This window comes from Calypte anna, chromosome 8 (assembly GCF_003957555.1).
Source record: "Calypte anna isolate BGI_N300 chromosome 8, bCalAnn1_v1.p, whole genome shotgun sequence".
NCBI lineage: Eukaryota > Metazoa > Chordata > Aves > Apodiformes > Trochilidae > Calypte > Calypte anna.
This window is the reverse complement of record NC_044254.1, coordinates 29510805-29536832: the sequence shown is the minus strand read 5'-3', so window position 1 is coordinate 29536832 and position 26028 is coordinate 29510805. Positions and strand designations below refer to the sequence as shown.

At 43.6% G+C, this 26028-nt stretch overlaps 2 protein-coding genes across 3 annotated transcripts in view; both read right to left on the bottom strand.

The window, feature by feature from the left end:
- Positions 1-8351: 8351 nt before the first annotated feature.
- Positions 8352-13818, bottom strand: LEPROT. Its single transcript, XM_008500639.2, has 4 exons — positions 13775-13818; positions 13475-13550; positions 12521-12707; positions 8352-11396 (listed from the first exon to the last, which is right to left on the bottom strand). The coding sequence occupies exons 1-4, from the start codon at positions 13788-13790 to the stop codon at positions 11280-11282; spliced, it is 396 nt and encodes a 131-aa protein (XP_008498861.1). The 5' UTR covers positions 13791-13818; the 3' UTR covers positions 8352-11279.
- A 1032-nt stretch (positions 13819-14850) lies between these two features.
- DNAJC6 (DnaJ heat shock protein family (Hsp40) member C6) overlaps positions 14851-26028 on the bottom strand; it is a 42129-nt gene continuing 30951 nt past the window's right edge. Inside the window, exons 14-20 of one of the 2 annotated variants that reach the window (XM_030455495.1) lie at positions 24514-24666; positions 23180-23248; positions 22363-22497; positions 19970-20221; positions 19472-19617; positions 18122-18298; positions 14851-17130 (exon numbers count right to left, since the gene is read on the bottom strand). In XM_030455495.1, coding sequence (XP_030311355.1) covers positions 17029-17130; positions 18122-18298; positions 19472-19617; positions 19970-20221; positions 22363-22497; positions 23180-23248; positions 24514-24666 — 1034 coding nt within the window. In that variant the 3' untranslated portion in view covers positions 14851-17028. The remainder of the gene's footprint in view (positions 17131-18121; positions 18299-19471; positions 19618-19969; positions 20222-22362; positions 22498-23179; positions 23249-24513; positions 24667-26028) is intronic. The other variant, XM_030455494.1, reaches the window with a different exon arrangement.

The following is a 26028-nucleotide window of genomic DNA, read 5'->3' as shown; positions in this document are numbered from 1 at the left end:
TCAAATCTCACTTAAAGACCTGGTTTTGCTGTAAGGGATGTACCCATTACCTGCTGGCTCTCTTAACTGGAGACTAGTGGGTAAAAAACACATTTTACTCAAGAGGTAAAATCACATTTTCTCCCCTTTGCACGTCAGTGTTTGTCCTTGGCATAAATTGCTCTTTGAGAAAAGAGCTGATGCATATCTGAAGCAACACCACATATTCACATATTTAACAGGAACTTCCAAATAAAAATAAAAAAAAAACAAACCCAAAAATTACATCCAGGAACTTAAAGTGAGGACTGAGCCCTGCTAGAAAAGATGCACTTTTAATCTTACTTTTTTGTTGGAAAAGGCAGCAAGAGTTCAGAACCAGCATACCAGAGAGTGACAATGCCCAGATACCATGAAGCTGAGGTTTATTCACCATGTTTTCTTCTTTTCAACAATATTATTTTAAAATAAATGAAAAACCCAGTATCTCTGCTTCATAAGGTATGAAGAAAAATATTTTTCTTTACCTACTGCAAGCTCTTCTCAGTTAACAGACTTGAAGGTGTTATCAGACCATCTATGTGTTGTGCAAATAGTTCTGCCCTGGCTGTATAAACAGACCTACTGATTGGCTTTAATTTATTTATTGACTTTCCATAGTTCACAATCCCTTTCCTCAAAGCAGCATCAGCCAGGTTTTTTTTTTTTTGCTCCTGATTAAAATAAACACCATCTCTAATTAATAAACTGTATTTTAAAAAAATAATTAAATCTGTATTCTAATACAACCATTTGGGAAATGTACCACAAACAATTCTGTGTTTGAGGTGAGGCTGTTCTTGATATTTTTGTACCCCAGAATTTCACAGGGTAACTCAAAACAGTCACAAGCAATCTGGTCTGCCACATCCCTGCTAGGTGAGACCCATAGAAAATAATTTTCTGGTTAGGTTAGAACATCTTGAGACAAACATCTGACTATGATTTCTTTCACTTTCCCATGCAGCACTGGTGTTCAGTGAACCAGTACAACAAACCTGGACAAAACCTACACTGATGTAAATTGTTTTCTTTTTAAAGGTTGGGTTTTTTTCCCCTCCCTTAGCATCTCAACCAACTCTCCTGAAATTTAATCCCCTTACTTTTTCATATATTTGAGTAGGGAATTCCTCCTCCTTTCAGAAGCCCTTTGATCAAGGTTAGGTTGTTGTCTCATCCCAGTCATCTTCTGTGTAAACTAAAGCTCCAGATTTTTCAGTCTTTCTTACTAAATCATCTTTTCTGGAGACCAGCTAAGGCTAACTCTTTGGACTCCTTCCTGTTGAGTTCTCTCTTTCCTGAAGACCAATACCCCAAATCCTCCAACTAAGGTCCTGGTAGTGCCATTTAGGGGTCAGACAGATCTCCTGTTGACACATCCCATAAGGATGTTTGCTTTCCTTCCTCCCAACACCACACCCCTGTTGACTCAGGCTTGGGTTGCACGTGTCCCCAACCCTCAGCTGCTTCCTGCAGGACTTTTGTTTGAACAGTCTGATTATTTCTCAGCTAAGAGCCTTGCACTTTTATGTATTCAGTGTCAGCCTATTTATTTCAGGCCACTTCAGGAGTTGGCCAAGATCACTTTGAATTCTCAGCTCCTTCTCTGAAGGTGCTTGCAGCTGTTGCAAAAATCTTACACTTCTCAGCTAGCCAAGGATTTTCTGAAAATACCAAAGTTTTAAACTGCAGGTGTAGCCCTGAACGACCACCCCACATCCACTCTTCCAGTCTGTGACTTGTTAGACCACTTTTTCTGTCCAGCTGAGCAATTTACAGTTATTTAATGTAAACAAGACTTCCCTAGCTTGCTTTGGAGAAAGTCACAGGAGATGGCATCAAAAACAACCCTGAAGCCATAGAAATAGAACTTTCACAAAGCTGGCAATTCACTGAGGATAACAGAGACTTTGAAAATTATTCATGAGATGTGTAAAGAGTCTGATTCAGACAGGACAAATTGCCCACTTTTTGCATCATGCTTTTCCCCACGCATTAATAATTCAAGTCAACAGACTCATCAGGTTTCTGGATTTGTGTGTTTTCTTATGCCTTTCAGCCTCTGTGTTACTTCCATTAACCATCTCTGAGGCTTCCAAGTCTGCCTGAAGCATCTATACAAACAATCCTAAAAATACTTGGGAACAGCAGGCATTTTTTGCAGGAAAACCACGTCATCTTCTGGACATGTCAGTGCCAAACTTGTTCACAAACTGGCGAGAAGTGCACAAAACCCCTGTGGGGATGGTTATAAAAAGACAGAACCAGGCTCTTCAGCATGGTGTGTGGTCAGCAGACAAGAGACAGCAGGCAGCAAGTGAAATGAGAGGGTTCACAACTGATAGAACAACTTTTTCCCCATCAGGACAGCCAAGCAGTGGGACAGGAAGAGCATCCTTGGAGGTTTTCAAAGCAGAATGGATTAAAAGCACCTCACAGCCAGCACTGCTGAGCAGAAGGTGGTTTTAGAGACTTGCTGTCTAACCTTAAAAACCCAGGGATCCCCTCATTCTGTAGGAGCTGCATCTCATCGTCAAGAGAAATTAATTGTAAGTCAACATGTGCCTTAAAAACCAAACAAAAAAATAACTGGGACAGAGAGTAAAAGCAAACCCCTCAATACTTAAGTTCTCCCTTATGAATGCATTCCTGCAGCTATACACATGCAGAGATGCATTTGATATTCTGTGTTATCCTAAAGAAAGCCCAGCAGAAGGAACCTTCATCCCTTTTTAAGCCTGCCTGTGGCTGCACGAGAGGTCTCAGGTCCTTAGTGAAGCCAAATGGCAAGCTGGCTGGAAGAAAATACTGAGTCCTTTTGGGGGAAACTGCAGCAAAAATACAAATGTTCCTTCAACTCTGCAGTTTTACATTTTGACAAGTTATATACATCTATTTACTGGGCTTTTAAATAAACCCACTAGTTACTATAGTAACATTTACATCATGGGTTGCACTCTGAGATAGAGAGAATCAATCTGCTCTCTGAACCTTTGTACTCCTGCCACATCTGAAAGAAACCTGTTTTCTAACAAATTGTCTTTCTCTCTAATTACATTACTTCTCCAATTACAAATTAAAATTCACTTGATCTCATTTTCTTTTAAATGACTAAGCCCCATGTGTGGGAATAAGAAACCTGGTTCCAGGGAGAACAAGGAGAATGTATGTTAAAAAAAAAGTGCAGCACAGGGAAATAAGACAAATCTGGTTTCTCTAGTCCTTCTGTAATTGTTTCCTCTTGTAGGAATCGTGGTAAAATGTCAGATTATTGTTTCTTTGGACAAGGAGTCTTCTCCTATTAGAGTAGCAAAGCAACACAGCCCATTCTGAGCTCATTATGTGCAGCAGTCAGGGCTTTTCTATCTCAGGACACTTTTTAGAGCTAGATCTGACCATGTCAATACAGCAGGGAATATTCCAACAGTTTTGGAAGGAAATCAGAAAAATGGAGTGGGGGAAATAAAAAAAAGTGGGGAATGGGTAGATGCCTTTCTATGCTGAGATGTTGACATCCTTCATGACTTCTTTTCTAGATAAATAATAATGGGTGAGAAGGAAGGGGAAAAACCCCACAAGGGTATAGGACAAGTGTATGGTGGGAAGACAGGGAAAAAATGGGGCAGATATAGGAAGAAACAGCAGATGGACCCTGCTGAGGCAGAAATGATGTGTACAGATAAGGCTGGCACAGAGGAGGAGTGACCCAAGAGAAGACCATGGTGGGAAGGAAAGGGTCAGCAGGAAGACAGAACCCAAAGAGAAGAGGGAGCTTCATGAAGGCTCTGTGAGGGGGCAGGAATCAGCTCCCATTCATGGCCAGCAGGAGGGGTGCCACGTCCTCATCCTTTGGAGCTGCCTCCTGACTGTGTCACTGGGGCTTGGAATTGTTGCCCTCTCTACTTGGCAGCAAAACTGGAGCAGGAGGACATGGGCAGAGCAAGCCAACAACTCTGGACTGGGGCAGCTGGTTCCTGTTGTCACCACCCCAGAGCTCAGAGGACACCCACGCAGGGGATCTGTCTGCTGGGTCCCATTCCCACGTGAACTCCAGATGGAAAACCTTCCCTCAGACACTATTTCCTCCTTTTGCCAAGAGTTCTTGCTTCTGCACGAGGAGGTGAAGGCTGAGCTGCTGCTGGGAAAGAGCAGAAGGATGAGCAGGGAAGGAGTCTGCCCTTCATGCTGGTTTCTTTTGGGCAGGAGCCACACAAACACCACTGAGCTGAGGAATCTGGATCACAGGGACACCAGACAAACATTTCCAAACGTGGTGCTGAATGCAGAGCAGGGCTGCCCACACAAGACTCAATTGGAGAAGACTGAGGGACAAAACCTCCTCTGGCCTTTCACTCACATCCCACACCTTGCATGCTGTTTAACATGTCACATTTCTTTGTTTTACCCCTTTAGAGGTCCTCTGCACCTCCAAACATCATGATTCTCCTTCCTGATCTCCTCCCTTCCTGATCTCCAGGATCAAAAAGGTCCCCACTTGAAGGGTGTCAAACACAAACTGAATTTGTTCCCTCACTTTGGACAGGTTTTCCCTATGGAAAGGTCATATTTAATGCAGCATTATTCCATTATTCCCTGACTGCAGGCCATGAACTGGTTGCTGACACTGTGGCACCCCTGGGTAACCCCAGCTAAGCACCCCGTTGCCTTTCCCTTCATCCTGCCACTTGTCATTAACCCAACTGCAAAGAAAGTGGAGTGGTGGAAAAGAGAGAGCAAATTGACTATTGAACATGATGAAGAAAACTGAAGTTCAGAAGGTCTCATTTGGGTTGGGAACTTTTGATGGCTAAATGAGAACAGAATAGCCTAAATCCTCTTCCCACCCTCAGTCTCCAAATAAAAATGCAGATATAATGACTGAGCTATGACTGCAATTTAAAAAGTTTGCAGAAGGCCAGGGAAATGCTGTCAAGTTAACATGATTACTAAAAGCATTCCAGGAAAACAAGTATTGATTGAGCTTCATAATGAGTTTACCCACAGACTTCCTCATTACCTGCACGTTACAGGAGAGATTTAGTGCTCAGGATCCCATCAGCTGCAGTAACTTGTAACACCTCACACAGTAACTGTGCAATAAAAACAGGCACTTAAATGGCAGACAAACAGGTGGAAGAATGATGGTTTTACCTGTTGATTTACTTACACAAAGCCTCTCACACAGAATCAGAAAGTTCAGGGTGTATTTGTAAACGATCCCTCAAAAAAATCAAAGTTTATGCTTATTTCTGTCTGTCAGTGTAGTTACTCTTGTCACTAAGGAAAAAGAAGTATACAGAGGTATCAGTGCTCTCATTAATCTGACTTCCATCACTTGTCAGAAACATCTACTTTAGTAACAAAAGATGAAGTAAAAATTAACTTTTCATGGCAGATCAAAAACGCATAGATTTTAAAAATACCTCAAAGCCCACAAAGTCTGAGAAACCATTTCTGAACCACCTTCACACAGTAACTCATAAACACACTGCCAGAGTGCACAGTTTTGAGGATTATAAAGCAGGCATGAGGTCTATATATTTGATAAATATTCTCCCATTCCATACACAGCTTAGGACATGATGAAGAGGTTTTATTTAAAACAGAGCATTACCAAAAAAAATTTAAATATGCCAAAGAGAGTGAGAAAGCTTCTCTTTTAAAACTCCTTTAAAAATTGTTAACAAAGCCTTTAGCATTTAGCACAAGGAATTTACTGTATATCTCACCACTAAAAAGGCAAGTAAGATATTATAGCCCAGAGGTTTGTTTTTTTTTTAAATAAGAAGTATCACCACTGCCTCTTAAGAACTGTAAGCTTTAATCTGTCAGTAGATATCTATAGATGGACAGAAGAGCAGCCAAGACTTACTATATGGGAAATTCTTCTACCATCCTGGAGCTGCTTTAAAACATCCTGACCTCTCACTGCAATCATTAATATAGTTAGGATAATTAAAAAAAAAAAAAAGAGAATCCCAGAGACAGGCCATGCAGGGTGACACTAAGCCATGATACCAGAAACAAGGCCAAGCTGTTAAACCCTCTCCTGAGGTGCCATCTGTTGAAATCCAGGCATCTGGATTCCTGCAGCCAACATCACCCCCTGTCCTCTGTAGTGCAGCCAGAAGCAGCAGCCTCAGACAAGCAGGGCAGTGGTGACCCAAAGATCTCCCAGATTGCCTGCAGGCACAAAGGGGTTCAGCAGCTCAGGGCATCAGGGTTCTTTCATCTCTCCTTCCCCATCCCCTTGGCCCACACCACAAATTCCCACCAGCTTCAAAAAGGGAGAACTTGGTCAGCAGCCAGTAAGTTACAACTATTGCAGCTTTGGTTTTTGTCTTGTCCAAAGGCTTTTTTTTTTTAAGGAAAAAAACCCCAAACTGGTAACAAAGGCTCCCATTATGTTGTGAAATACCAGCCTTAGAGAGGAATTAAATGTCTAACAAAATCACAGGCCCAGATCAAACAGTCACAAAACATATAAATGTCAGGATCAGTCCTCTTATTCCAAGCATTTGCTTTGCTAAGCACAACAAACACCGTTTGACCTCTCCCCAGATCCTCAAGCAAACAAAAACACCCAAGCAGCATCTGTCACTCATTCCTGTTGACGAAGCAAGTGAAAGCAACTCAGCCAGGAGAGTGGAAAATGAAGCTCAAAGCAAAATTCACCCTGATAGCCTCAGCTGACTTCTGGACCTCCAGGGGGACATCAACATCCCCTCTTGCCTCCAGTTCTGTTGGACTCTCTCCTCCATTTAAGGGTTTCCAGTGAACTCCATACAACCTGAATGTTGGGGGGTTTTTTTGGGGGGTGTTGCATGTGAGGGTTGTGTTGGTGTTTTTTTTTAATCTCCATAAAACCAAGCAGTTAATTTTATCAGCATTCCCCAGGAAAACGTGGCATTAAAAATAAAATACCACTCAGACAACTTCCAGCCCTGACTGCCAGCTCAGCTGTCAGCAAGTGAAGAGGGAAAACATCAGAGTTTCAGATCAAGACACCTGCTGGAACTCTTTAAAACTCCTCATTTTAAGGCAGCAATGCTATAAGCAGTTTTTTTAGGATGGCAAAGCCTCTAAAGCAAGGCTACATTACGTGTCATTTTGCAGAATTATGTCCACAATGCCTAAATTGATTAAACAAAGCCATAGGTTTAGCCTCATTTTGGAAAAAAATCTTCTTCCTAAGATTCTTGGCAGGAGGAAAAAAGGTGTTTTGATAACTTGTGCCCTCTCCCCAGCAGCATCTGCCTCATAGATGGCCAGAAGGACCTCCCAGGTGTTGAGGAACAGCAGGAAGAAAGCCACCTGTACAGGGATCATCACCTGCACGGGAGAGGGAGCAGGGAACACTCAGCCAGCCACAAAAAGGGCCGTTAGGAAGCAGCAGAACCCAGGTTATTTGTTAAAATCTACAACTTGTCTGTGGGAAGGAGTGCTTGCAAAATAAATAAACACCAAGTACCTCCCGCTGAGGTGGTAGTCATGGGACATCAACAACTGTAACCAATTTTTTACATAACCCAGGGCTGAAATCTCAACACAAAGAGGAAAATGAGAAACAAGCAAACAAGAAATAAACATAGGCACATCAATTGCAGAAAATGTTTCTCCAGGAGTGTCCAGCTGGTCTTAATTAATCACTGCTCATCAGTCAATGCTTCCTTACATGTTTTATCAGGAGACACTTCCCTGGAAAGCCTTCTAGTGCACACTTGTCTTGGATTTGCAGGGGCCACTTAAACAAACCAATCAGTCATTAGTACCTGGTGGGCATCCAGCTTAATGAAATAGTCTTTTCATCCATTATCATAGCCCAGAAACAATCCCTGCAGAGGAAATGATGCAGTATCTCCAAAGTCATGCTGTGGTAACAACTGAGAGCAAGGTTAGAGAGATCATTTTAGAGCTTTACATAATTTTAACAACAAAAACCTCTGTGTGACTGTCTCAGGATAAGTTTGTTTGGTTAACTCCTGGCTATTAATGAGCTTATGTTCATTTCATGGGATTAAAGGCTGTTTTCAGTTTTTAAGAAGTTACCCAAGGTCATAACTAATAAGCAGGGTTGCCAGCTTTCTTAAAGGACTCAACTGACTATAAAACCAGTGCAAGGCTCTTCTAAATATTTCATTTTTTTTCCTTCAGCTAAATCTAAGTTGACAGGAAACAGCTTTTCTATTTTATAAATAAAAGTTACACTATACAGGTATAAATGGCTTCTGAATTTGTTCTCTATACCCTCATGAAAGCACCACTGCTTAGGTCTCCTCTTCCCTCTCACACAAGAGTGTTGTCACCTCTTGAAATTTCAGACAGACAAATACTTCAGCATCAGGTTTGTTTATTAGACAATTCAAAACAGTTTCATTAGACAACTCCAAGAGTATACTTTAATTTCCATGGTTTTAATACTTCATCATCTCAAGAACCTGGCAACCACAGGAAATAAAAACAGTTTTTACCTAAGTTACAAAAGCTGCACTGCATTCCCAGTTACAGGAAACAGGATTAGTGGACAAGGAAGCTTTATAAAATGCAGTAACAGGTTTCCAGCTGATTACAAACCAGAGTGATATTGCTGTGTTTATGCATTCACAAAAAAAATTAACAATAAAAAAACCAGCACAGTATCGAAATTCAGGCACTTTGGATACATAGTATTCACTTCCATAGAGGAAAACAAGTTCAGAGAAACCACAGTAAACTGCTACTGGTCCAGAGTGACAGGATGCCCAGGACTGGCATCAAAGCACCAGGCTTGTGTAAATGAGTGAAGATCTTGATAAAAAAGCACTGAATTACTTCTCTTTTTATTTTCTTTTTTAACCCTGACTATTTGATACTGAAGGCTCCTTCAAGCCAATTTGCTTTCAAAGAGGTCAAGGCAGATTTCCATGATGTCAACACAACTTCTGAAGGTGAACGTTTCCAAATGAAAGCTGCGTGGAGCTCACATTAAGGATTAGTGCATGAAGCTGCTTCAAAAGAAGGAATTAAAAACAAAAAGCATTGACTTTCTCCACCCAACATTTACCTGCCACCTCAGGAGGTACCCACCAACCACAGTAATACCAAAGGGAATAAAGGACCCTAAATAACTTGTCAAAGCAGCAACCTCTCCCCAAGCCTGTACTTTCTGTCCTCCTTTTCATGTCAGATTGTCACGTTTGCTGCCTGGATCCCAAGCTGTCACAAGCATCCCATTTACTAACAGACCTAGAGCAGAGCCTACAAATACTGCCTAATTTAAAGAAAAATTCATCACAGCTGCTTTGAAAGCATCATTTCATCAGTAATTATTGACTGGTATTGTAGATTTCCCTTGCAGCCTTTGGTACATAGATTTTAAGGAATTAAAATACTGGAAAACTTAAACCCTGCAAGCACAGAAGTATTTTAAGAGGAGTGAAACAGAATTATTAGCAATGACATCAGGCATTTACAGGGTGAGGCACTTAAACTCTGTATTATCATTGCTCTTTTACTTCACCAATTTCAACTAAAGAGGTCGTGGTACAGGAATAAAGGCAAATTCTATTAAAAAAAAAAACAAAAACAAAAACCCAAAGGAGGGCTTCTCTGTGGAAATTATGATTATTCTAAACAACCTGGCTCCTAATTAGAATAATTTCCACAGTAGTACTTTACAAATCAGTCATCCCAGCAGATTTCCCCTGAAGTCAGGAAGAAGACACTGCAAGAGAATTTTTTCATGTCCTTTTCATGTCAATTTTTCTATGGCACATTCAACTCAGGTGTCTCTCCCTCTACCCCTTTGCAGATTACTGATGGGGCTGCATCAGAATGGAGTTTTCCAGTGTCTCCACAACTTGCAGGACTCAGCAAGTCAAAACAGTAAGAGTTTACTTTTGCATGTGTGATTCTGTGAATGTTGACTAGGGTAATGCTATGTTAAAAGATAGTGTTTTAATAGAACAACCTTTTCTTGCAGATAATAAAAAAACAGTAGTTGAATAAGTTTGTTTTAAAAGCAAAGAGAACTGAGGAGATACAAAGTCCTACCCAGCAGAACATTTACTTCTTTGCAGCTCAGGCATCTGACACAAAAACACAGAGTTTGATGCTACATTGTGACTCTGAGTGTCCTGACTCTTGTTTCCTCTTTTGCGAGTCTTAGAGAAGAGAAATAATGCCAGCTCTAAGCATTGAAGAGGCATTATAACATTGTTCCCAAAATATATGCACATCAAAGTGGAACAGGGACAAAGCCTGAGTATCTTTGGGGAGCAAGAATTCTTTTCTAGATGAACATGGTATGTAGATGGGAGGATTTTGGGGAAGATGGAAGGATTTTTGGAAGGACTTGAGCATTTCTCCTGTGAAAAAAGACTGAGAGCCCTGGGGCTGTTCAGCTTTGAGAGGAGAAGGGTGAGGGGATCTTATGCATGATTATAAATATCTGAGGGGTGGGTGTGCAGAGGATGAGGCCAATCAATCTCTTCTCAGTGGTGCCCTGTGGTAGGAGAAGGAATAATGGGCTGAAGGTAGAACATGGGAAGTTCCAGCTCAAGATGAGGAGAAACTTATGGAGTGTGAGGGTGAGGGAGCCCTGGCCCAGGCTGCCCAGAGAGGTTCTGGAGTCTCCTTCTCTGGAGCCTTTCCAACCCTCTGGATGTGTTCTGTGTGCCCTGCCCTAGATGACCCTAAACCAACCCTTAACATTCTATGGTTCTGTGACTTTTAACCAAGGATATTTCCCTTTTTCTCTCATTAAGCAGCAAAAGAGTTAACATAACCTATGTGGGTTTTTATACTATTAGAAAAACCACTGAAATGACAACTACTCAAATGAAAAGCAAGTTCTTGTTCATCCCTAACCAAAGCAGAAATATCAGTCAGGTTGAACAATAGCAGGCAGGATAACCTTCATATCTTTCTTGATAACATGGTTAGAATAACCCCCAGGCATCCTGGCCAGTGTGATGTGTATCCAGGACACTTCTGTGATTAAACCAAAAGTTAATGCAAAGTGAACAAATGAGTACAAACCACTTCTGTTTTGTAAACTTCCTGGGGTACAAATCTGCCAACGGTGATTCCAGCATGAAGTCAGCTGTCAGAAGGGCCTCTCTCCCTTTGGCTGAAGGCATTTTTATTTTTAAAAAAAAGCACTTTGTAAGCTGATAAAACTCCATGTATGTGCACACACAGAGATGGTATCATCTATACACACACAGAGTACAGACAGGGTGATCCAGGCTGCCAAGTGGTACCAGCACCAGAGCGAGGTCCTACCACTGCTCCCAGCTAAAGTCATCTCCTCTCCCAAACACAAGAAAAAAGCCTAAAATAGTAAGGAAAATTACTGCATTGCCAGCCAGCACCAGACCACAGGCTCCCCATTTGATCTGAAATGCAAGGAAATGAAACAATCAAAGCAGGTCTCACCAGAGAGCTTCAGGCCAGTTATTTATATACGTTAGAGAAAATACCACAAAAAGGTGCTAAAAGCACCAAGAAAAAAGACAAACAACAAGCAGATCTATTTATAAGACTAATTATTCAATCAGCAACCACTCATTAAAGAAGGCTTCAAGGCAATAACTCTATGGTTTAGAACCAAATCATGACCTTGGCAAAAAAGCTGCTAAAATTTACCTAAGTCACAGGAAAACCTGGTGGGATTAGTGCTCTCCTCTCACTGCCATGCACAAAAATTAAAAAGAGCTTTTCAAATAAATGAGGATGGAAAAGAGTAGATGGGCTTAGAAGCAAACAGCTTGCTTTGCCCAAAGAAGTGACATTTATTCTTAAAAGACATAACCATGAGTGGGAGTTCCCCCTCGTGGTCACTTCTGGTTCTGCCTGCTGCCAGGTCCACAGCTCCAGAACAAAAAGGCAGCGTCAGGGAAACTGAAGAGTTACAAATAAAGGAAAACTTGGCACACAAGTTTGAAGCAGAACTGAAAGAGTGGAGGGGAAACCCGAGGCAGGAGAGATAAACGCCACCGGGTCGTTCTGAGAAGGAGCTTTGCAAAACGAAGGTGACAAAATCTCACCACTGCAGAGCAGCTCAGAAAGCAAAGAGGGACGAAAGAGGTTATTTCCTCAGGCTTTGAGGGGAACAAAGCATGAGCTTGGGAAATGCTCTGAAAACCAGCAGGGCAGCTCTGGAAGTTTGGCCTTTTTTATCTTTTTAACTGATATTCCAGTCACAGAGTTTTCAGCAGCATAAATGGGGAGGGCAGACACTGGGAGGTAAAAATAAAGAAGGTGGTGCAAGAAGCAGTGCACAAGTTTATGAGACAGAGAGAGGCATGAGGTGAGGAGGAGATAATATCTTGTACTGGAGCAAAACAAATCTGGGGGTGGGGGGAAATCAGCTAAAAACTTTGCTCAGGTCAAAAGCAGGAACAAAAGTTCAGCAGGGTGTTTTCACCAGAATCTAGAAACATAATTAAACACAGGCTCTAGAAAGACACTGGTAACTGTAACTGGTGTCTTACAGGAAAATGTAGCCAGCAGAACTCACCGCTTCAACCCGAGCCAGGATGATGGGAAATCCAAAGGCAGAAACAACAATTCCAGTGGTGAAGAAATAGGCCAGTTCCCTGCAGGCACTGCTGGCTGCATCACTGTCATCACTGACTCTTTTGGCAATGAAGTGGGGAATGGGGCAGATGAAGTAAAATATTAAGACAAAGAGAGGCCAGTACACACTGGGGAGTGGGGGGAAAAAAGGAAAAACACCATCAGTTCAGTGGAAGCTTCACTAAGAGGTCTGTTCAGCTCAGAAAAAGCCAATGCAATATCTGTGCTGCTTTATGAAGAGTGTGTTGCATGATTTAACCACGAGCTTTCACACAAAGGAGCAATTCCTCCTTGTTTTTTCCTGCACGCTGGCAGGAGCACTCAGGATCTGCTCCCTCCCTTGACCAAAGGTGAATTTCTTTTCCATTTCCATCACCTTCCTGACTCAGCACCCATCACCACCTCGCAAAAACAGAGAGCAAACAGGAAAGGCAGGGAAGGAGGAGAGGAACCCACAGCTTTGAGGGCTCCTGGAGCAACACGGAGGTGAGAGCACAGCCCTGCACTCCCAGCTCTCTGTCAGCATTCCTTGGCTTCCCCGCGATTTTCCAGCCTATCCCCACTGGAGTCTGGGAGTAGAAGGGTTGTTTAGAGACACAAGGGAATAAACTCAGCGAGGTTTAAAATGACTGATGAGCAAGAGGGCATCGCTGTTCCTGAGGAAGCACGAAGCTGTTTTCATTTTTTTTTTTAATTTTTTTTTTTTTTTCTCCTTAGGGAAACGCAAAGCCCTCTCCGAGGTGGTGCTATTTAACCACAACAAACCACCACGCCCCAAGAACCCCCGAGCCCAAGAGCTCCCCTGACAGCAGACGGACACCTCACCCCGCAACCCCGCAAAAGGGGGGAAAGGGAAGGGAAGGGGAGGGGGGGGAAGCGAAGCCGCCCCGCTCACCCGTAATACTCCAGGGCGCAGCCCAGCATGAGGAAGGTCAGCCCGATGGCTCCGCTGAAGGACAGGGCCACGAGAGCTGCGAACGGCAGAAGGCAGGCGGTGAGGCGGCGGCCTGCGGGGCGGGTCCCGCCTCACCCCTCCCCGCTCCTCCCTCGGCTGAAGAAGCGGCAGCGCGACCCAGGGGCCGCCCTCCTGGTGACGGGAGAGCCCCGGGGGGATACGGGAGAGTCCCGGGAGGGGATTCGGGAGGGTCCCGGAGGGGTTCGCTGGGTGTTGTTGGGTGGGTGCAGCCCCCGGTACCTTTGACTCCCGCCATCTTCGGGGCCGCCGGCGCTGAGGTGGCGGCGCGCGACTTCCGCCGTCCCGCCCTTTTCCCGCCCCGCCCCACGTGACCGCCCCGTCGCCATGGTGACGGTGTGGAGGTGGTGAGGCCTGCGGGAAGGCCTCGGGTGGGGGTGTTTCGTGTTTTGTCAACACTCCGTGGGGTCAAGAGGAGTGCAGGCACGATGAGGGTACAGGCAGGCGGGGGAGAAAGAGACCCCCCACCATGGGTCGCCGCCTTTTTGCAGGCAGATGCTGAAAAAGCGCGTTTTCACCTCAGAAAGAATGGGCGCGGGTTTCCTCTCAGGCCCGCGTCCTCCACCCGCATCTTTTAGAGCAGTTGATTTTCCAGACCTCCGTTTTTTTGACGCTGGAACAGCCTTTTCTGAGGGAAATGTCACGCACCCCCTCAGATACCCCTTCCCCAGGAGAGCTGTGGTAGGTATTGCCCATGTCGTTTCACTTCTTGTCTAATGCAGGTGGGGTTTTTAGGGTTTATTCCCAATTTCATGAGGAATTTTAGCTCGTTTAGAATGCCTCCTAATTAGAAGACTTAGGTTATTAAATGCTCTTGGTGCAGCACTTGGTTTAACATCTGTAATAATAAAAAGGTTGACTCAAGTTATCCCCTTCTGTTTCAGCTGAAGTGTTTTTTCTCTTCAGCATGAAAGACTGCACCTTTCCCCTGCAAATATTGTTTAAATTAAGCCCTTTCTGTTCTTACAATCCACTTGCACTAGTGGGAACTGCCTGCTTCACATTAATTTATTTTTTTTTTTTGGCTCTTGAGGAAATAAAAGTTAATAGTGAAAAAAAAGCCCCAACCTTTAAGGCATGTAATTTATGGTTACTTTTACATGAACCACCCAGCCCTGTGCTGGAGGTGTTAATCACCCCTGTAAGACACAATCAGACACTGCTGACAAAAGAAATTTCCATTTATCAAATGTGGACTCCTTGTTGTTCCTCCAGCATTTGCAGAGAGACTGCTCTGAACTGTGTGAACAGCAGGAAGGTAGAGCTTGTTCCCCACAAGGACAGAAGATGCCTGAGTAAGTTAATTTGAGCTTTTTAATGTATATACAAATGTTTTAGACCAGTCACAGTTTCATTGAGTATATACTGTATTTACAAAAATTACAATAATTTAGTCAAGCAGTAAACCTGAACATTGATAACCTCTGTCACTACCAGATATGACAAGATTTTTTTTTTTTTTTTAGACTATTTTGATATACATACATCCTAATACTTTCATGCATCCATAAAAACATTAGGGATGGAAGTAATCAAAGCTTAAGAGGGGTAGGGTTTCTTTTGGTAGGTAAAGTTTAATGATGGATTTGTGGTTTGTGAGTGTTTGAGTACCCAGAGTTATGGTGCCATGACAAATAAGCTAATGTAGTTTTCATTATTAAAAAAAAGAACATTATAGTAATGAGATCCTTTTTATTACATAGGCATAGGTCACAATATCTACAAATGTGAGGGAGAAACAATAAACCAACAAATCACAGGAACATGATTCACATTCCAGTTATCTCTTTAGATAAGACAAGCACATACTGGATCAAAACATTAATAAATAACATCCAGTTTGTTATAATTACCATAAGGTCTTTTTCTATAAAAGGAGACCTAGGTGTTGGTTTCACATTTTCAGTTCATGGTATTAAATAATGGACCAATACAACAAAAAGAATGACTTTTATACAGAAAGCAATGGACTTTGACACACTGTCTTTGCAGTAAAAGGTTTGCCACTTGGAAATGTGAAGTGCAACAAGTGGATTGTCTTTAAAAACCACCAGCTTGAAAAGACTCAGATCAGATGGCAACCTCTTCCTGAAGCAGTTAATACAACTTATTTCCTGTCCCATCTTCTGCAGACATTTGCCCTCTCAGGGCTCCCACACAGATACAACATGTTGGCAAACAAACTTCTAGCTTCAGTTGTTCACCAAAAGGAGAATACCAGAATTCTGGGGTGAAGAGTGTAACTTGCTTTCTAAGTAGGAAAGTCACTTCAGCTTTAGCATCAGAGATACTTCCAGGGGGGGGTCTTATTGCTTTGGTCCAATATAAACTTTTAAAGATAACCAATTTGCACTGTATTTACCTCAAAAAAAAAAAAATCAGACCTGGTCCACAGGTGCACACCATGGTCTGAAAAGCAAAGTCACAACAGGTTGTGTTCTGCCAAGAGCCTTTGCCAAGTGCTCTGGAGCTGATCAAGGCATAAAGGTGACACAAGCAAGGTGGAAAAAGTCTTCCAGATCCTCAGGAGGTGAAGTGTTAGCCACAGACTGGGAAGTTTCTAAAACTTTACAGTGGGGGTTTGGTTTGTTGATTTTTTTTTTAATTTTTATTTTCTTTTGGTGGTTTCAAGCTATGGATGAGAAACTCATGAGAAATGCAGTACATGCTCATCACTTCTACAGATATGGGATTCACCCTTCCTCCCCCCCAACTCCCTATTTTCCCAGAACTGCTGTTGAACAAACCAACAAGTTGCTGTTTAACATCAATTACTTGCTGTTTGCTTTAAAAAAAAAAATAAATACTTGCTCTGTAACACTGAGGAATACCTCCTGCCCATTTCACTGCTGAGCTGGGAGGTGAACTACAGTATTAATGCATGAAGCAGCAGCAGCCAGCTGCCCACACAGCTCTAACCCAGCACTCAGCTCTCTCTCTGGTCAGGCAGACCATATGATTAATTAAAAAAGCAAACAGTGACTGTTAGGAGTGTGCCTAAACCACATCTGAGCACTTTAATCTGATAGACTTTGATCCAAACCCAAGGAGAAAGTACACTGAAGTTTGGGCTTTACCACCAGTTCTTGAACTCAAGTGTTGCCATATCACAAAACAAAGAAAAAACAAGAAGGAAATTCAGTGGTTACACTGTGTTGGAGACAGAACAATTCCACCTTTTCCCCAGAATGTGTTCTCTCTCACCCCACTGCAATCCAAAGAAAAAATATAAAAAGTACAAGAAACCATAACCCCATGGCTCTCCTTTGACAAGCCAGGTGGTTAGAGTTCCTCTGAGCTCAGGATTCTTGATCCAAGTATAAGGAAACCTTTCTCTTGTTCTTCATGAGAAGTATTAGGCTCTCAGTTTTCTGAAACTTCTGAATTTCCAGGCAGAGTTTGCTTGATCTGTGACATTTGTGACAAGAGACTATATAAGCACTAGCACAGGTCTGTAGTAGAGACTGAGAAAGTACCTAATACAAGGGTTTTTGTCCTTGGTTTTCAAATTCTGACCAGGCATCATTTAGCTCCATAAATATCATCTTTGCATATTGTTCATATGGCTGCCCAGTAGCCTGGAATAAAAACAGAAAGAGGAGATGTCACATCTACCAAATCAGACTACAAAAAGGGGACATTTGAACAGATAGATCTTAAGCATTTCTTCTTCACTTTCCACAAATGGTTCTCACTTAGCTTTTGACAGGAATAACCCAAGTGTGAGAGAGGAAAGCACTGCAGTCCCAAGGGGAAAAAAATAATAAAATAACCTAGGCTTTGCAAGAGGCATTTTACCTGAAGGGAAAGAGCTGCCCCCCAGCACAGTTCCTTGATGAAAGCTGTACTGCTGCAACCCTCTGGGCAGCCCACAACTTCTCAAGCCTTGCCCACTGCCCTGATGTTCTCAGGGCCTCCATTTCCTTAGAACTTCCATCCCCTTTCCCATTTCTTCCTTTCCTCATCACCCCATGGGTTCCCAGGTGGCATCACTGCCTTCTGGCTGGCAGGACCCCAAGCTGCATCATCAGATAACCTGGGTCTTCCCTTTCAGAAATCTGATTTTAAGCCCCTTTGTCTCCTTGAGCAGGCAGAAGATTCTGGATTGCTGTTGACCCCCAGGATGGTTTAAGAGTCAAAGTGAGGGTGACAAAAAGATCTGAATCTCTGCTACTTGGAGCAGTGTGTACCAAGCACAGTCTTGGGGCTGAGAGTGATGAGAGCTCTCACTTCCACAAACTGATAAAAGGATCTCTAAGTATTACTTCCTATAAAGCTGTTTCCAGTAATAAATCAGGCAGTTACATGCCCCATGTAATAATGAGGAGAAAAATTGGAGTTTGTAGAAGGAGGGGGACCTTATTTAATTGGGATGAGGAGAAAAATTAAGACTTTATGAAAGGAAAGGGACCTTACCTTATAACGAGGAGATAAATTCAGAGTTTGTGGAAGGAGGAGGACCTTACCTCATCAGGATGAGGAGAAAAATTCAGAGTTTTTGAAAGGAGGAGGACCTTACCTTACAATGAGGAGATAAATTCAGAGTTTGTGGAAGGAGGGGGACCTTACCTTATCAGGGTGGACGACAAGCACTGCCCGCCGATAGACTTTCTTCACTTGCTCTGGGGTGACAAGATCTGCCATGCTAACAGGTTTCCACTTGGTCTCCCCTGCCCATAAAACCGTGTGCATTGTGGACAGCAGGGCTCTTATATTTCTTTCCTTCCCTTCAATCCATTCCAGGATCTGGAGGGAAGAAGGTGAGCCTCAATTTATGCCTTCCATTCGTTATCCCAGGAGGATAAAGTTCCTTCATTTAAATAGCAGTGACCCCAAGGAGCATTTTGTATTTCTGTGCAAGCTTTAGAAAACCTTTGGAAGCTGTTAGTCAGTCTCAGCTTTGGTTTTATGTCACTACTTGAAACCACAGACACACCTTGAGTAACACCCTGCTCAAAATACTGAGCTGAGCCTTATGCAGGGTCATCAGATGGAATAGCCAAAGGGGAAATGAAATGTTTAACTGTGTGGTTCTTTAGCAAGCTTAGTTTCATACCTAAAATAAGCTCAACTGGAACTCTGCCATGATGTGTATCTTTTCTGCATGACTGGAGTTAAATCTTTTAAAGACTCATGTTGAAGGTTGGCTTCAACACAAATCCTTTTAAGCTCTAAACTCAGAAGCCTCAATTCTCTCCATGTGCCTCGTTGCTCCCTGCAGTCCAGCATGGAAAGCAAGGTGATGGCATCCTCTTTACCACCCTAACCCACATCTAGGGAAGGGGAGGAGGAAGGGAAGCAACTGGGAAAGCCAAGGCACAAGTAGATTTCATTGTCCCAGGCTGAAGAAGGGACTCAATAAAATGCATCAGAGCAAAGGGAATGATATTGGGAAGGGAGGATCAGCTGGGGAGGCAAATGTTGCACACATTGAATAGTACCACACAAACTGCTCATGCTGTACAGCTCAGGAATTGGGAAAAGTATTGCCTGACTGCTGTTAGCTTACTTAAAAGTGGCTGATGTGTCTGTACCAGCACAGCTGAAACCTTTCCACAAGATTAAAAATATTAAAAATAACATTCACACATTCTCTTTTTCAAAAGTTTGCTTTTCCTTTCAGCTCTGCATCCTTCTGTAGTTACAGTTCCTGGCTTCACATTTCAAATGCAGACAGACTGAATTTGTCCCTTCATAACAGATCTGCAGTTTGGCAGTTTTTTGAGGAGAGATGAAAGAATTCCAAAGCAGGCAAGATTAATGAGGCAGAGGATTAGTTCAATTAGCTGTGCCTGCTAATCAGGGCTGGAGCACTGTGGAAGACCAGCAGCCCTGACAGGAACACTGAGCAAGCCACTGCTGCTTGCCATTAGGACAGAAACATAACCTGGGAGTTTTAGATACAAGAATATTGCTTACTTTTAGTTTCTCAGGGTCCATCTCCTTTGCCATTTCTTCTTTTCTCATCTCAGCTATTGTTTTGGGACCCTTCTTGTCCTTGTGAGCATTAAAACCTTGACCAGATAATAGATCTTCAAAATCTGCAGACACTTTTGGTTTTGAATCTTGAAGAGCAAAAAGATTAGGTTGTTTTCACTATACAGGTTTATTTAACACCCTTTTTCTACCCATTCCACCCAACACTTATCACTACAACAATCTCCTGGTAGTAATGAGTGTGTAAGATCTCACAAGAGGGATAGGCTACTTGTAAATTCTTATGGAAGCCCACTTGGAATCCACCATTTCCTCAACCCCACCATGCCTAGGACAGGAAAACAAGCACTGCACTTCACACATCATTAAACCATCAGCACAGCTTACCCTCTTTAGACCCTAACTGACTCCAGGTGCTTGAGAATCAAATCACCACGAGAAGGAAGGGAGCAGTGGGATGCCCAGCTCCCCAGAGCTTACCAGCAGGAGCTGCTCCTTTCCCACGGTCGCTCTGTGCTCCTGGCACTGCTGAGAAGCTCACGTTGTAGTTGGGCTTGTTCTGGGGTGAGGCATGAGGTTGGGCCTTGGGCTGAGCCTGCTGCCAGCTGTACCCAGCTCCTTGCTGCCAACCACTGCTGCCCATGGGCTGGGGAGAAGGTTTCTGGGGGGAAGGAGGGAACCCTCCACCCATGCCCGTCGGCGTGGTGGGTTTGCTGGCAAACGAAGGGCCACCTGCAGAGTGAAAAGAAGGGATGGTGGGCATGGAATGTCAGGTTGGGACCTCCAGGATCATCTGGTCCAACCCTTCTAATATGAGAGAGTTCATGTGAGATGTCTCAGCACCCCCTTGAGACTTCAAACTTTCCAAAGTGCTCTGGTCCCACTTCCCCTGGAAGTGTCTGACTTCCCCAGTGTCTGACTGTCCTCATAGGGAAAAATTTTCCTCCTGTGTCCAATCAGAATCTCCCCAGGATCAACTTGTGCCCATTGCCCCTTGTCTTGTCCATGGGACTCCTTGTCAACAGGGACTCTGCAGCTGCTTTGTAGCCCCCTTTAAGTACAGGAACATGGCCATAAGGTCTCCCCTGAGCCTCCTCAAGGCTGAACAGACCCAGGTTTCTCAGCCACCAGCAGGACACTGATTTGCCTTCTGAAAAGGGAACCTAAGCCTTTGCTGAGGGTGCAGGGGTGCAAGAAGGATGAGCAGGCAGCATGCATTTACAGGACATGTTTCACAACATTAGAGGAAACAAAAATAACCAAGACACTGCAGATGTCAGGATGCAATTTTAGCAGAGCTTGAAAGCTGAAAAGGGACTTTTTACAAGGGCATGTAGCAAGAGGACAAGGGATAATTGTTTTAAGCTACAAAAGGGTAGATTTAGGTTAGATCTTAGGAAGAGATTTTTTTAGAATGAGGGTGCTGAGCCCCTGGTTGCCCAGGTTGCTCCCAGAAGCTGTGGCTGCCCCATCCCTGGCAGTGTTGATGGTTGGATGGGGCTTGGAGCACCCTGGGCTGGGGGAGGTGTCCCTGACCATGGCAGGGGGGGGCACTGGAGGAGCTTAAGGTCCCTTCCAACCCAAACCACTCTGGGATTCTAAACAAATCCCCTGGGGGCAGCTGGCTTCTATTTTCAGCCCCATGAGCTTACTTTTGCAACATCAAGCAAAGCCCTTCAACTTTCCTGTCCCTGCTCTGTAAATGGCTTAAAAGACAGCACCTGCCTTTGAAGCCTGGACAGGAATTGGAGCAGTGGCTTGTTGGGAAAACAGTGGGAAAGCTACTGGGGGTTCTGGTGGCCACATCAAGTTGCCATGTGTTGAAACAGCCCCTTCCTGTGCTGATGTAATATCACCCCCCAGAGCCCTGGGGTTCAGCACCTTATTACTTCAGGAGATGTTCCCCTGGCTTAGTTTGTGGGGGGAGGTACACAGTGTTGACATTTTCTTATTGGAGACCAACACCCAGCTCTGAAACATGTCATGGAAACTGGATCAAGCCCTTTGGACTCCAGAAACTGGGCTTAAACATCCTGTGGGTGAAAAAACCTTTGTTTTCAAACAGCAGAACTTTGCTGCAGAATGCACGTTTTAAAAGCACCTCTTCAGCTCTGACACGGGTCTTGGCATCCTTTTTATTTTGCTCCTGCAGAGCAGCTGGTGATCCAGCAGAGGGAACTGGGAAACCTAATTCCAGAACCATGCTGGTACTGACGCAAAGGAGAAGACAAACATCAGATAAAACCACAAGGGCTTGCAAAGAGCTGAGGGCTGGGACAAAGAGAAGGGAAAAAAAAAAAATCTATTTACCAGACTCAGAGAAGCAGACACGCTGGGTTTTAAGGGAAACTTAAATAATTTGTCTGAACTGCCTTTTTAACACTGGGGTCAAGGGTTGGCTGATCCTCTTCTGAGATAAAACAAGGAGAAAATGCTTGTCTAAGCAAACAGGACAAAAAAAAAAAAAAAAAAAGAGTCAAGCCTAGAAGGAACCAATTCCTCCAGGACCTCAGTAGCTTTGAAGAGCCAAAGTCTGCTGCCAGGCACTGCTCCAAGGGCTGCAGCAACAATGCTCCAGTTGGAGTTAAACACAGAGCATCCTTAGAGACTGTTTAGACTGAGGAGACAGAGGTTGTGTGTGCTCCAATCCCTAGAGCTGGGAATATCCTAGTGGGTTTTGAGCAGGTTTTTTTGATGAAGCATCAGTAAAAGCACAGATTTAGGAGACCTTACAGAGAATTGGGCAGGAGGGAAAACTTGAAAGCAGCACTAGCATGAAGGCAGGCTGAGAGAACCCACAGAGCTGTCCTTTCTATTGCTTCAAAACATGGAGCTGGTAATTGTTTGGGTTTTATTAAATAAAAGATGCAAACCTGCTAAACTTGCTCCAAGAGTCCCCAGATCAGCAAATGGATCCAATGTTTGGGGTTTAGGCTGATGAGTGGGAGTGCTGTGGAGGGATCCTGTAGGACTGGTGGCAGCTGACTTGCTTCCCATACCAAGGCCACCTTAAAGGGGAAAAAGCAAAACATAACTCCTTTTATCTCTATTTTATATGAGTGCAGCTCTTACCCTGTGCTCAGTCACATGTTAGAAGACTGCTTTAAAAATTAAGTCTACTATTGTCAGGTTCCCAAGCAGTCTCAACTCAGTGTTAGCCCCGACTAGTTGCACACCCACTCACCATTAGGATCAGTGACAAAAATGTTCCCTAGGCTGTCTTGCAGTGACAGAGCAATTATGACAAATTGATATATTTTAAGTGGAAGCCTTCAGGAAGCAGATTTGATAGGACATCCATATTCTCCCCAAAGACTGAGAAGAATCATGCTTCTGTTTATTGGCACCCCAGGAACACATAGCACTCCCCAGGTCCTTCTTTTGGCTCTGCACTGGAATGAAGCACAAATAAACCCTCACCCAGCACCTGTCCTGCTTCAGGCTCTTGTTACCTCAGGAAGGAAACCCAGATTTTTGAACAGAAAGAGTGGTCTCTAGCCAGATCCTGGGAGACCAGGCCATTGAGGTGAGAACTAAAATCCTGACTGAAGTTTTATTGTATTAGGCAAAGCAGCAGAAAGTGGGAACTTGTCCTCTGCTGTCACTGGTAGCACCTTCCAGCTGCCTCTCCTCTCTCAAGCCTCATTAAGGGTTTTTTTGATAAGTGACCTGAATTTTTATAACACTTGCCTGGTTTGCTGGGCCAGTCCCAACTGCTGGACACATCTGGTTGGATGGAAACTGTGGGTGTGCTGGAAGCTAAAGCAGAGTGGTTACTTATCAGTATCTTGTAGTAATAGAACAAACCCAACATAATCTGGCATCTAGGAAGGGCAGGGGGTGAGGAGCAGGGGTGACAGGATTGTGTCCACCCATCATTTGCTAATTAGAAGTGAATCCCTACGATGGGCACTGCAAATTTTATTCATTCCTCATCTCCTGCACAGAGCTATGCAGGGAAAGACACAGATTTGTAGAGTTTGTTTTATGTTGCCTTTGTCAGAGGCTTCATATACTTATTTATTAAACCTGACCAGCAGAACAGCACATGGAGTTTAGCATTTCTGAATATGTCTCAACCCAAAGAAATACTCTGCATGGAGAAACCAATTGCAGCAAAACAGCCCCCACAGATGTAAACCAAAAAGAACACAGTCTTTCCTCTACCCTTGTCTCAAACACAGCCTGCACACCCCTGCCAGCATTTCATTAGCCCTAGACACTGTCATTTAATACCTCATCATGCTGGGATACCATTGAAATTCCTTTCATTAGTGCAGCCAGCTCCAAGTGTGACCCAAAGGCCTCGTTCAGGGAGCTGACACCCGATACCTCTGGCAAAGCAAGGACACCAGCAGGGCCAGCAGCACACCAGTTCCCTTCTTTGCCATCTTGGCTTTCCAGCCAGAGTGTTGCACCCAAGGGACATTTGTTAGATGATCAGACACAAATTAATTCATATCTGAATGTGCTGAAGGTTATAACAGTAAATTCTGGGGGGGGGGGGAAAAGGGGGTAAACTTAAGGGACAATTCCAACAAAGTAAGGGAAGGATGTCCAAAGGAAAAAAAAATCCTTCTCTTCAAAGAAGAGTCAAATTCAGCTGTGAATTTGGTCAGGATTAGTATCAGATCTAAAGAAAGCAGATGCCTGTAACTAAAATTACCAAAGGACTTCTGTTTTCTCTAGCAGGCTTAATATGCTATGCTCTATTTAGCCCAATTAATGTTAGTGTGGTTCAAATGAGACCTCATAACCACAGGAGTATGCAGGCAGACATTCTTCATGGTCTCTTTTTTCTTCATGTATACAAATAGCTCATTAATTAAGTATCAGACTGGAGCAAAACAAGCCTCATCCTACCACACTTCAAATCATAAAGATGCTTTAAGTCTAGAGACAAAAAAGCTCTTTCCTGTTTCGTGGGGTTTCTGTGGTCAAGAGTCATTTTATGGTAAGCAGTTTGTACTTAATGGCTCCATCACTGTTTCAAAGCAGCATTTCATGTGCATACACTTTCTTACCCATGTGAAAGGGATCACTGTGCACAGTTGGTGAAGGACTTCTTGTTGCTTGAAGGAAAGGATCACCAGGGACAGCTGATGAACCAAGAAAGGAACCCAGGAGGTCTGGACCCGTTTGCTTAGGGCTACTTCCAAATGGATCAAAGGCAGTTGCTGTAAAAACAGATTGGGAGCAAACTAAATCATTAACTTGTACAATGAACAATGCTTCAGGGGAAAGACACTGGTGTGTGGAGAAGAAAACCTGATACCTGCTGACACCAAATAGGAAACAGCACAGGACTGGGGGAGAGCAACTGGAAAGTACCAGTTCCCAGGAGAGCCACATGATTTGGCCATGACAACACATTTGTTGATGCCATCTGTCTTTTCCAAAGAGAGGGGCTGGATTTAGGAGCAGTCAAAGCACATAGTTAGATACTTAGCCACTACAGATGAAGTTTCAACTTGCACAGACTGCCAGGACATAAATGGATGGTGAGGGACAGTCTGGAGCTTGGAGTTATCACCCAGACACAATTCCTGGTCTCTCACAGGAGTTGAGCATGGTCCAAGATCATTTTAGGCTGTCAAGTGTTCTACATGTTGATGTTAGAAGGACTGACTTTTAGACAGCTGTAAAAAAATAACTGATATTTTCCCTACCTAATGAGTTACAAAAATTCAGTTTGTTCTCAAACTCCAACTTTGATCCATTTGTTTGCCTGTCTTTCATATAAAACACTCAACCAACAGCAGAAATCTCCATCAAGTCACTCAAATTCTTACTTGCCAACAATTACAGGGGAAAGAGCACCTTGAACACTGTGACATATGCTGCTATAAAAGAGATGCAACCCCGAGACACCATGCATTGTGCTAATGCTGCTACTCATGACTTATGTTACTCAGCATTTAGGATACTCAATAAATTACTCTCTTTACTTATTTTACAAGCTCTTATTCTTGCTTTCCTGGCTTGGACCAACTTAGCTGTGGATACTTTTCCTTTCTCTCTCAAGCCCCCATCTGACTCTACAAAGCTTGACAACAACACACAGCAATTTTTTCCTGATGCTGTTGCTCCACTTCTGCACAACCAGCCAGAGCCAACCCCACCATCCCCAAGCCTGTGCCTCCTTAAGATGAAAAACCACCATCTCTGTCCAAGGAAGTTGGCAGGCACTGCAAATGCTCTGAGTTGTTAGTTGCTGAGGAAATGTGAAGTAAGCAGCCTGTGCTCTTTGAATCAAGCACACAGTGACAACATCAGCTTTTCAACCACAAGGTGAAGGATCCAGACCAAACACAGGGACCTGCTGGCAGATCCAACCATTTGTTCACATTTTACCTTTGGCAAACTCTATTCCAGAGGCCCTCAAGGAATCTAAGCAGCTGGACTGGGGTCTTTACCTTTTCACTTAAAGGATTTTCACTCTCCCCCTTCCAGCCACTTAACCCTCCAGAAGATCCCTCACATCTATCCAACCCATCCTTCTGCCAGCCTGATCTCAACCTGCCTCTGAAGAAACAAAA